Source organism: Haliaeetus albicilla, chromosome 5 (genome assembly GCF_947461875.1).
Source record: "Haliaeetus albicilla chromosome 5, bHalAlb1.1, whole genome shotgun sequence".
Classification (NCBI taxonomy): domain Eukaryota; kingdom Metazoa; phylum Chordata; class Aves; order Accipitriformes; family Accipitridae; genus Haliaeetus; species Haliaeetus albicilla.
In genome coordinates, this window is record NC_091487.1 from 20135710 (window position 1) to 20148500 (window position 12791).

Below are 12791 nucleotides of genomic sequence, written 5' to 3' on the forward strand. Positions count from 1 at the left end.
TCTCCAAGACATATATCCAAATTTTCATTTTATTACATTATCTCAACTTACATTACGGAGGTAATCAACATTTTACACAATGAAAGCAGATTTGCAGTAAGTAGATTTTTCAGATACCTTTTGCTTTCTTGCTTCTGCAGGATCATGTTGGCCAAATCTTAGACTAACATTACAGAATTATTAAACTGAAAAATGGTACATTTAAAAAAAAAATACAAACTTGGAAGATGTAAGCACATCTCTCAAAAGTTAACCAGATTATTAGACCATGGGCTTTAGAATGCCTACGTAAGAAAATCCATCTTTGTGCATTTTTGTTAGCTGCTGATGGTGATCGCACTGATATCACTGAAGTATGTAAAAGAAAATTTCTGCATATATTGAATGTTTTTTATACTTTTATGATGGAAATGATATATTTATTGTATTCTGAATACTAATGCTGTAAGTGGAATAAACATCAAACTAATGGCTTATTGCACCATCCAATAAACAAAAGGAAAACTACCCGATGAAGTTTACTACAAGCCAAAAGGCAGGAACTTGCATCTGCTTGAAACTTGAGGTAAAAGTGAGTAAATAGTAACAACAAGAAATGTAGGTTTATCATCATTCATTATGTACTTATCATGTTTGTACAATATTTAAACTATCCTTCAGGGCTTCTGCTGCTCACTTCCAGGGACTGGGGAAGAATCTTTCCTCTCTAACATATTACTTAGCTTTAGGGGGAAAGTCAAGGAAAGCGGGAGATAGATGTTACTTTCTCCAATCACTATTAGTCTTTTGTAGAGTCAGATCATTTCTGCTCCTAGAGGCAGCAGAAAATTTCTTACATATCTGGCCTTGTGTAAATCTATCACATTTAAGCCAGCTATATTAGATCGAATATAGAACCTCAGAGTAATTCAGACTGGAAAGGGGCATCAGGAGGTCTCTAGTCCAAAGCCCTGCCCAAAGCAAGGTCAGCTATAAGGTCAGTTGAGCTTGTGCAGAGCTTTGTCCAATTGGGTCTTGAAAACTTCCAAGGATGGAGACTGCACAATGCCCCTGTGCAACCTGTTCCACTGCCTGACTGCCCTTATGGAGAAATGTTTTTCCTTATATCAAGCCAAAGCCTCCTTCATTTCAGTTTATGTTTGCTGTCTCTCACTCCATGCACCTCTGTGAGGGGCCTCGCTCCATCTTCTCGATAACCTCCTTGTATGTATTAGAAGGCTGCTATTAGGTCACACCAATGTCCTCTCCAAGCTGAAGCACTGCCCAGTGTGCTGGTAGCTTCCTTTGCAGCCAGGGCACCCTGCTGGCTCATATTTCACCAAGCCAATGGCAAGGTCAAGCTTGCTCTTTTGCTCTGTAGTACGAGATGTGGTCTACCTCTTTCAATTTGTGCCTTTTCACTCAGTAAATTCCATGACAACAGGGACCTGGAAGACTGGTGATACTCTCGCATCTTCCTTCTGTAGCGTACTGGAATTTCTGTGGCCTTTTAAGAATCATATTTGGAATTGCAAAGTTGTTCACCCCTGTTAGAATGCCTAACACAGCTTATAAACTGAGTATTCTATGGAATGAGGGATTAATCTCAGCTGTCTGTGATGTACCTGGTCTTGACTAAGGCACTGAAACTGCCTTTATGTTTTAGATGTAGGATTAAATGAACTCCCAAGTTCTTTTAATATGTTGTTTTATTTATAGTATTCGTCTTCTAAAAAATAAACTGTTCGAGCTTTCTAAGTAATAAAGAAAAGGACATTGAGATATTTCAGCTTGCATTTTATTCACCCCATTGTGTCTGAGTGTTACAGCACATATGGTGTACCAGAAAATGGTTTAAGAGCAGTAGGTGATCTTCCATACCATATGTGCTACAGTAACTAATGAGGACAAGGTTAGGAATATTACATCAACACCAACTCAAAAATGCCTTGATGTTACAGATGTATATCTTAACAGATGTGTAACTTACTTTAGGCACTGTTCATCAGTTTAAAAAAATAGTTTAAAAATAAACCAGATTTTCTTATGTAGGAGCATTCATATTGTTAAAAAATTCAGAAGTTACATCCCTCATCACTTTGGAAGAAAGTAGAGTTGACCAGTAACACTTACTAAAAACATCGCTCTCTTGTAATGGTAGGTGATAGTATGCATTGTTCATACACCCTAATATATCATTTTAGTTTTTGACAAGAAGTAACTTAAGATTTTAAATAACCCTCAAGCAGGTGATAGAACCCTTCCATTAAACACAAGCCTGGCACAACAAAAACTAACATTAAAATATAATATATTTTAACATGGGTGGATCCAGCAGTTGCTACTCATGCAGGCATTCCACTGGAACTAGATTCCGAATAAAGATTTCTTTGAGAGGATTAACAAATAGCATTGCCCTGTAAGCTTGTATCTCAAAACAAAAGGTCAAATTTATTCTTCATTTACATATATAAAGCTCCTTTGAAATTAATAAGATTGTAAAAGCAATGAAGGAAGGATTTAACCCAGATCTCTAAATCCACTGAGGGCATTTAAAAATTAAAGTTAATATGTAAAGTCTGTTTATTTGAAGACCAAAAATATTCAGAAAAATTAAGTCTTCTGATGCTTATAGCCTAGAATAGGGAATGAAACAAGATTACACACCTTATATTCTAATAAAGCTTTATTCTACAATTAATTTCAGGTGAGTATGATTTAATACATGAAGAATATTAAAATTGGTATATTCTGAAAATGGTCCTCAAATTATTAAAAGCAGAAACAGAGAAAAAACATTACCCAGGAACAATGACTTCACTGTATGTATCACTAATTTTTACACATAAACTTAATAATTACAGTCTCTTGAACAAATAACTGATTTCAGTTGAAGATGCTTTTTCAAATCAAGTTCCATATACATAAACATATCTGTGATAACTTTATTATGACCTTACAAAAAGCAGTATGCAAGTAATAGTAGCTGAAAGTTCACCGTGGGAGAAGAAAGGACAAATGAACAAAAGCAAATCCTCACAGTAGACCATTAAGCAAATTAAAGGCAGGACATCCACTGTATGTCTATTAATTACATTAGGCAATTTTTTTTTAATTGTTAAAACTACAGCAGGCCTCATACATCGGTGCTGATTGTTGCCTTGAATCTGACATATGGAACACAAAGAAGAGTAATCAGATTAGGTAACTAATCAGGATGATCAACAGAGACAGCCCTGGATTTTATTTCCTCTAGGTCATGCTATTACTATAAACATAGAAGACAACGCCTGTCTGCTTACAACAGGAAATAATTAAACTGAACATCAGTGCTTTATGTGTTTGTATGCCCAACCACCAGTCATAGAAAATACAGCTTTTATCCATCCTGAGATAAGATTGTCAGCATAGAAGTAAATTCCATCAATAAAATTTATATTCCTAATTCTTAACTGAAGAAATGCACTGGACATTTTATAGAAAAAAATATTTCAGTCTTCCATAAAATTTAACTCAGTAGCAGCTAATTACTCTTCTATCAAAATGTTCAGCACCTTTTATTCATTAAGAACTCTTCAGGAAAACATAATGGATTTTAAAATGGTTTGATTTCATTGATGTGTTCTTTAAGAATTCAAGTTTATAATAGCATAGCATTTGATACAGCTACATAAGAAAATTCCCGATTCATGCCCAGTTGGCTAAAAGGTCAACACCATACCTTAAAAACCTCCTAGGGCTTACTACATCTGGTGAGAGAGTTCAAAGAGTTCTACACCAGTGAAGACAGCTTCTGAATGTATGTACATGTAACTACTGATTAGATCATCAGTAAACTTATTTTTGAGACCTTCAAATAATCTTTTACCATGTTCTTAAAGGAGAACTTCTTAAACATTATTATACTTGTGATGAAAACATATTCTGAATACTAAGCTATATGTAAAGGGACTGGTAAATTAAGAGATATATCAAGATGTACCGGTCAAGAAAATTTCTTATTATATTTATAAGTGTGACTGGTAAAAATGCCTACTTCTAAGGCTATCGTAGAAAGCTGATTTCAGCTGCCCATAGTTTTGTGACAGTGTTGCAGATGCAATGGAGCAGGAGTGGTACTATCTTTTAGCAGAGCAGATGACAGCTTGGAAAAATGTATAGGCTTTCAGACTAGCAAGGTCGTCTCTTTCAGGCATGAAAACACGCTAAGATTATGCACTGTTAGTCTCTTCCTTTACCTACTTATTGTTCCATTACATGTCTTAGAAGGGAGAAAGCTACTTGCCCGAGCATGAAAAAGTTCTGACCTGTAACAATCACAGTTTAATTCAACCATTCCTGAGCATCTTTAAAGGATACCATCTCCTGTGGCTTGGTTTATACCTTACCCTAATGCATGCTGTTCAAAGAAGTGAATCCCTGAACAGTGACCGAGGCTACTGCTCTTCTATGATCTTTCTTTCCCTGGTTGTAGAGGTTGGGAGGCACACGCTTAGCAGAATATGGGACAAGAGGATGAGAACAGATGGCACGGTGATTACAGCAGTTGAGTATTCCCTTGTGCTGCACAGCAGCTCACTTAATCCAAACTTTCTGTAAGTGTTGCCATTTGTCTGTTTGCTTTCCTGGTGCCCAACATGACATATCTTGGGCTTGATCTGCAGAAGTGCTCCCATTAAGGGTTTGATCATTAAATATTTTAGAATTGCTATGTGCTTTTTAAGCATAATAAACCACACATTAGGTTAGGTACCAAAAATGTTACTACTTAATTTGAGATATTTCTCCAGGTTATACTAAAATACTACTATGTAATTCACACAGATGGAAGACAGTACTATTTTCTGGTAGGTGGCTGGAAAAGACAGAAATAAATTTCAATCCAAATATTTAGGAACTACTGATTTCATTAACATGCCACCTTCAAAAGTAACACAGACTTCAGGAATCAACAGTCAATCTGCCTGAGAATGGTTTTGGATTCTTAATTAACTTAAAAAAAAGAAAAAGTCATCTTAGATCACTTTTCTAGCATTCACAACTACAGCAACTTAACTGATACACTACAACTGGAATAAATACAGAATAATGTAAAATAGTATTAGACCAGGCAAACCAGGAGAATTAAGTAATGTACGTTACTTATTTGAGTTCTAATTATATCAATGTTCAGCCTTGGAGTTTAGTATCTTTCAAAGGTCTTATAAAAATAACGGTTCTAATAAATACAAAGTATACATGCTGCAATACATAAACACAATTTGCTTTTTCATTCTGTTGTATTAAGTAGGTTCAAAATAACTTGTAAGGTTTCAGCTACATATAAAACACATTCTTGAGGCGTGTTACTATTTCCTTTACTCTGTGCCTGAAGTCTAGCAGAGCAAATGTGACAGAGTGGTACCTGAAAGCAGCAAGTGTTAGAAAGTAATGAGCTGAAAGTGCAACAACATAGCTAGGGAAAAGACCTGCAAGGCTTTCCAAATGAGAAGCAGAATAATAAAATACAGGCTTACTTGGACAGATAACCAGTAAATATTAAGATTTTGTGTTGATTACAATAAGAACTGTAAAATCTAAAATATCATGAGCACAGTTGACTGAAGGAGAGAAATACCATTCCATGTTAAGCCTGCCATGAATGTTAAAGCTATATTTTAACTGAATAATTAGAAAATACTTTACTTAAAGAGATTTCAAGTATAACATTTTGTATGTTGAGTTGGTCTGAGTTTGGTTCAAGTTGCACTCTTGAAAGTTATTTAACCAATATCCTGGTTTCTCCATCCTGCTGTACCAAAATAAACAGGTGGTATAAATAATGCTACATCTTCTCCTGTCAGGAGCTGTGCTCTTTGTCTGGACTAACATAGAGGAATGATGGAAGAAAGCTGCGTAGCCATTGCATTATATACCATGAAGTACAGTATACTCCATGATCCTTCTGAAGAAACATGCTGAATTGCCACTTAATAACCACCTTTCCATTTATTTTACTTTTTAAAAAAGTCTCTAAACTGTTACTCCACTTACATAAAATATAGAGTAAAATTCACTTGCTGGTGTCTGCAAACTTGTGATGTGCTTTACTCAAACATTGCTCTATGAAATCTCTTTTCAGAGAAAGACTGAAACATTGTTCCATGCACCTTTAAAATGTCAAAGAGGAAGACTGGTATTTTCCAAGCTAAAGTAGATGTATTTTAAAATATTTTTAGAAGTCATTAATTCCTGCTTAGAAAGAGCTTTTAATAAGGATTCCTCAAGAAGATTATATGGGGCAAGAGCCAAACTAACCATATTTCAAGTTTGCCTCTACAGAAAGCAAACACATTTCTCTCCCATCTAAACTTTCATGTAGGTTTGAAATATGCTGCTGCTGAAAAGTACCTTTTTCACATAAAACTGTGAACAGGAATATAGCTCTGAAACGAACTTACCTAAGTTAGAAGGTCCAGTCCTTTGCAGGCAACCATGACCTGGAAGTCTTTTCAAAACACTGATGAAACTTGATCTTAAAATTCAGAGACTTCATACAGGATCTCTTGTAAGAACTTGTGATTTGATGGAGTATAGACACCATTCATATACCCATCTTCCACTGTTTCTCAAAGCATAATTATTTTAAATGTTTTCACTCTTTCATTCTTATAGAAGATGAAGCTTACAGGCTGCTGTGATCATTTCAAAGATTAAATTAAGTGATCAATTATTTGTCCCAACTTTATATAGTATTTGGAAAAACTCTCATATTGCTGGTATACGAGGTCCTGGTTCTCTAAGAAGAATGTGTAGCTTTATCTAAGAAAACAATTTAATTTATATACTCAAATGCTTGCAGCACGTGTGATCAATATTTAAAAGAAAGAAGGAAAATCAGATGGGATCTACATACTCTCACTGCTGTTGTTTTCCCTCTAAACATTTTTCCCGGCCTTGTACACGTTCTATTCCTTACCCCACTTCTGTCAGCTGCAGATGTCTTCAACGCATTCCCCAGTGCTACTAGAAACAGCCCAGCAAAAGTTTGGATTTGCCAGGTGTAACAAAACAATTTTGTACTTGAGCTTCAGCACACAGTAGAAATGCAGTTGTCTTTATACTTCCATGTTGAGATCATAGATCAGAAAATGTTTTACTAGTTATGAATAGCAACAGAAGCACTGTGACCTTTACAACTCTTATTTACTGTTATTATCTGTACTGTCTCAAGAGTTTCTATCACGAATCAAGAGCTATACTTCCATATGCAAAGATTACATGTATCAAGACCCAATAATGTAAATACACATAAATGATACAGGACTTGCACAGAACTAATACTCGGTCCCATTTAGTGTTCAGGACCAATTTTCTTGGAATGTCTTCTCTGCTGAAAATTTTTCTGCTGATGGCTCCTTGTTGCTGCCTTACAGTATATAACATAAACAAAAGCATCTTTTAAATATCTATTCTAAACCGGTTGAAACAATTACTGTGCTTTACATTTACACAATTGTGTGACTGTGCAGCTTTCTTTTAAGACTTTTCCTTTGTGATGAAAAGAACGGCCTTCAAGATTCTTAAGATCTGTAGCGATAGGATGCTTTGAGAGAGTTACTAATTTACTGTAAAGTATTTATGATGAAGATAAAGTCCATTCAATGACTGTTTTCCAAATATGGCAGTAAAAATGTTTACATGCATACAAGTATCAATCCAGAAACAACATTCTCAAATCCTTCCTTCTTAGAGAAGGGTGAGAAAATAGGTAGGTCTTGAACAACACATGCCCAACATTTCCAGAGACTTTGCAGCTGGAGAAAGAGCAAAGAGAGAGGGATGGAAACGCCTTCTGTCCCATGGTAATACTTGTAAGTAAGCTGAGACAAAATGGGTGTCTCTTAAGCTTATGAGGTTTAGTCGATACAGCAACCATGATATCTGAACATCTGTGTAAAATCAACAGTAACATCCTCAGGCAGACCTGATTTCAGACGTGGCTTTTCATCCCTTAACTCCGCAAAATCCCGAGCGAGTTAAAATCCTTGTTGTGGGGAGTGCTGGGACCCCACCACCGCCACGGTTTCATTCCCAGCAGCACAACGTACCTGTTGCACTGCTCGCCTCTCCTTACTCGGCCGGGGCGGGAGGGCTACTACCAGGGCGTGTCTGAGGAGGAGCCGGCAACCCGCACTCGCCGCCTCCAGCTTCGGGAGGGATTTAGGGAGCCCGGCGAGAAGGCGCTGCCCGGCCCTCCCTCCTCCTCCTCGCGGAGCACGGCGCGGCCCAGCCCTCCCCGGCCCCCTACCGGGCCGTCACACCGGGCCTCTCCGGCGGCTGCAAAAGGTACACAGCGGGTCCCGTGGCGCTGGCCCTGTCGGGCGGCCGGGCCGCTGCCGACTGACACCACCACCTCCCGCCCCGGCCTCCCGGCCCGGCCCCCGCTACCTGCTCGCCGGGCGGCCTCTCCAGCAGCTGCGAGCAGAGATCCGAGCACTGCCGAAACTTCCTCCGCCTGAAGTAGCTCCAGGCCTGGAACAGCGGCTCCAGCTCCAGCCCCATCCCGCCGGCGGGACCGCCGCAGCCGCTCCGGCTGGGCCCCCGGCGCCTGCCGAGCGGGGCCCGGGGCGGAGCGCGGGCGGGCGGCCGGCCTGCTGCCACGGAAACGGCAGGCCCCGCCTCGGCCCGGCAGGGCCTGCGCGCCGCGCTGGGAGGCGGCCGGCCCGGGCGGGGGAGGCGGCCGGCCCGGGCGGGGGAGGCGGCCGGCCCGGGCGGGGGAGGCGGCCCCGCGCTTGGGCCGAGCCCCTCCCTGCAAGAGCCTCCCTAGGCTCGTGCGTTGATGACGGAAAGCCGAGCGTGACCCGTAATACTGAGAACAGTGGATTTCGCATAACCCCGCTATTTTTAACGGTGTCCTATTAGTTGCTGTCCTATTATCAAGAGCCATTTCGAGTTGGAATATATGCCTAAACACGAAGAATACGGTCCTTCAGTCCTTACTTGGGTAAAATGTCCTTTACAGCCATGGGAGTCCTGGTGTGAGCAGCACTGTCTTCAGTCTTGCAGACTCCATTAGTTCCTTTAGTTCATTAGCTCTTGCAGAGAAACAGTAAGACCGAGATATTTAGACATGAAGAAAGCTGGAATACAACTACTCTTACTTTGTACGTATTGCAAGATGCTGATTGCAACCATCAGCCCAAGTAAAAGGAAGAAAAAATCTCTAAGGATGCTTGGAGAAATACGTGAGTTTGTGACGTGAAAATCTCTGAACACTAACATGATAGCTAGAATCATATCATTGGCATTTTAACCGGTCATCCTGGTTTTATTGCTTCTGTCTCACCTAAATGATCAGTTTGTCCAAGATCCATGAAATGGATATCCAGGCTAGCAAGATCAATGTCAAGCGGAAAGATGAAGGAACAGAAGTGCCAGTCCCAGGACTATGGCTTATTCTAATACAGGAGTAAGTGGCTTAAACTGAAGTAGCAGCTATAGGCAGCTAGGTTTTGGTTGTCCCACAGAGCGAGCACAGGTGTATTGGGTTTGTGTGGCAAGGTTTTGGTGGGCGGGTGGCTTCTGTGAGAAGCTGCTAGAAGCTTCCCCTATGTCTGACAGAGCCCATGCCAGCCGGCTCCAAGACAGACCCTGGCCAAGGCCGAGCCCATCAGCAACGGTGGTAGCACCTCTGGGATAACATATTTAAAAAGGGAAAAAAACCCTGTGCAGCAGCAATTGCAGGCAGAGAGAGGAGTGAGAACATGTAAGAGAAACAACCCTGCAGACACCCAGGTCAGTGGAGAAGGAGGGGGGGAGGATGTGCTCCAGGCGCCGGAGCAGAGATTCCCCTGCAGCCCGTGGTGAAGACCATGGTGAGGCAGGCTGTCCCCCTGCAGCCCAGGGAGGTCCACGGTGGAGCAGATCTCCACCTGCAGCCCGTGGAGGACCCCACGCCAGAGCAGGTGGGTGCCTGAAGGAGGCTGTGACCCCGTGGGAAGCCCGCGCTGGAGCAGGTTTTCTGGCAGGACTTGTGACCCTGCAGGGGACCCACGCTGGAGCAGTCTGTGCCTGAAGGACTGCAGCCTGTCAAAAGGACCCACGCTGGAGCAGTTTGTGAAGAACTGCAGCCTGTGGGAAGGACTCACATTGGAGAAGTTTGTGGAGAACTGTCTCCCATGGGAGGGACCCCACGCCAGAGCAGGGGAAGAGTGAGAAGTCCTGCCCCTGAGGAGGAAGGAGCAGCAGAGACAACGTGTGATGAACTGACTACAATCCCCACTCCCCATCTCCCTGTGCCACTGGAGGTGACGAGGTAGAGAAAATCAGGACTAAAGTTAAGCCCAGGAAGAAGGGATGGGTGGGGGGAAGGTGTTTTAAGATTTAGTTTTTGTTTCTCATTACCCTACTCTGATTTTATTGGTACTAAATTAAACTAATTTCCCCAAGTCAAGTCTGTTTTGCCTGTGACGGTAGTGAATGATCTCTCCCTGTCCTTATCTCGACCCGTGATCCTTTCATTATATTTTCTCTCCCCTGTCCAGCTGAGGAGGGGAGTGACAGAGCAACTTTGGTGGGCACCTGGCATCCAGCCAGGGTCAACCCACCACAACAGGGAAACTGATCCGAGTGAAGCCTTTTCTGGGACCCATGCCATCCCTAGTTAAGAAGGGTGGAAAGGAAATTATACAATAGTTTCTGTCCCTTCTCCGGTTTTAAGTCATTGTGGGAATCCGTATGTGCTGCATTCCCACAAAATATGTAGAAGACTTGCACAAGGAGACTGACTGTATACCTCAGGTTGGTCGGAATAGCGAACAGTATTTCTTGTTGCTCTGTCAGACCATCTGCTGTGATACTGCTATGCAGTTGTACTACTGTGGCTGAGTAACTATTGAGCTGTATGATATTATCCCATTTTATTTACAAATTCTTTTAAGTGGCAAATCCTTCAGCATGTGTTTTATGGTCAGGCTTAGCACGATAAGCAGGATGTGCTGTTCAGAGAGATTGTGAACATTGGTCAAAAACTACAGATTTATTAAAAATACTAACTGGAAGTTCCTCTGCTTGTGTATGTATATGAGATGATCTGTTTTTAAATGCTTGCTGTTACCATGTTAGGTAATTCAGCATGTTTGGGCTGCTACTTTTTTATAGAACATAATATGAATGGCATTTTCAGTTTGTAGAGACACATTTTGAGGTCAGTACATTAGTTCCAAAGTTGTTAGATTAAAATGCCAAACTGGTGTTAGTTGGTTTACTGGAGACAAATAATGCCAGAATGTTTTATACTTGCTGTTTTTAAAAGGCAGTTTTCTTCTGTGAACAGCCCACCGTATCAGTTAAACACACCATTTATCTGCATAGGAAAACAGAGACCAATAGCTCCTAAATTTTATTGATTCCGACACTACTGTCTCAAAAATCTCATCATTAAAGTGCTTTTTTCTTTGTTAACACATGTTTTAAGCCTTAATATCTTAATGACTACTTCCAGACTACAAAGTAAATTAAACGTCTAAGGATGCTGAGAATGTTTGATTATAACAGTCTTTTTGATGATTTCCATTTTGAGATGGTGAATCCAAATGAAACAATGAAGCAGTGATTGTGGGCAGACACAACAGATTAAGGTTTCCAAGTACTGATAACCTGGGAGCTGTGCATTCAGGTGAGCAAGTAGTGGATTAGTCATAGATATCATTGACTACTCCGTGCTCTGGCTCACCTGAGGGTGTTTGGCTTGACAAGGAAATAGTGTTTCCTGTTTCCTAGAGAAAAGACTGGATCTCCAAGGTGACTTGGCTTTCCAGCAGCAAGCAATGGAGACCCAGAAGGAGGCATGAAGCTGTATGCTTTATTTGGGGGATGAGTTTGGAGTTCCTCTGATGAAAGTTGATGACTTTTCAGAAGAAAAAAAATGAGATAAGCCTGTGTGACTGGAAACCAATGGGAATAAATTGTGAGTCATGTGAGCTGCCAGTATTTGGTCCCTGGTCATGAGAGTATGCCCCTGAAAGCAAGAAAAACAGTAAGCGTTTCAAATAGCTCTCTTGGGAGGAGAGGTGGAAAAAGAATGCTTTTCATATAAAAGAATTGCTGTATATTTAATCAGTAATACATGTATTGCTGAACTTCAGCCATACTTTTATAGCACCAAGATTCTGTCTATAACAAGAAAGGTCACAGTCTTCCGAAGTTAGCCTGTTAGCCATATGACTTCTCAGCAAAAGAAAGGGGAAGATGGTCCCAGAGCAATTTTTATTTGTTACACTGTTGGGAAAGGTATTTGTTGCACTTAGTGATCCAGCTGAAGTCATGTTGTCCTATGGTAGCAATTGGATCAGGATGGATCTTCAGCTTTTTTAAAATAAGGAGATTTTACAGTGTTGAGAATGACAGAAAAATTCTTTTTCCTTCTTTTCAAGCGGTAATGTGTAAGGGTTTTTTGCTCTCTGTTTGGCTGCAGATACAAGAAATTTTTTTCAGTTTCTACATGATGGTATGCATCTAATTCAAATGTATGAAGCCAGAAAGAGTTGTCCTGGCAAGCCCAATTCATCCACCCATGGTAATGTGACCACTCAGAACTAAAATCATAAAGCAAAAAACCTGTACCTTATATCAAAGTTCAAAGAAAGATGAATCTATATAATAATTTGTCAGCAATACTTGTATGAGGAAGAGCATTTGATTATTTCCTTTAAAGCAACTGTGATTCTGGAAATTTAGCTTTTATCAAACCATTTACTTTCATGGCCTACCTACCAGCAAGTAGAATAGAAACACAGTCAGTCTCGTCCTGCTTCCAGACCACATTGCAC

The 12791-nt window shown here is 40.6% G+C and overlaps 1 protein-coding gene and 1 long non-coding RNA gene across 3 annotated transcripts in view; one reads left to right on the plus strand and one right to left on the minus strand.

The window, feature by feature from the left end:
• Positions 1-8645, minus strand: part of TTC8 (tetratricopeptide repeat domain 8) — a 45836-nt gene extending 37191 nt beyond the window's left edge. Inside the window, exon 1 of one of the 2 annotated variants that reach the window (XM_069783674.1) lies at positions 8410-8645. In XM_069783674.1, coding sequence (XP_069639775.1) covers positions 8410-8523 — 114 coding nt within the window. In that variant the 5' untranslated portion in view covers positions 8524-8645. The remainder of the gene's footprint in view (positions 1-8409) is intronic. The other variant, XM_069783673.1, reaches the window with a different exon arrangement.
• A 96-nt stretch (positions 8646-8741) lies between these two features.
• LOC138685442 (uncharacterized) lies at positions 8742-11428 on the plus strand. Its single transcript, XR_011324696.1, has 2 exons — positions 8742-8839; positions 8915-11428. It is a non-coding gene; the product is annotated as an uncharacterized lncRNA (long non-coding RNA).
• The last annotated feature ends 1363 nt before the right edge of the window (positions 11429-12791 follow it).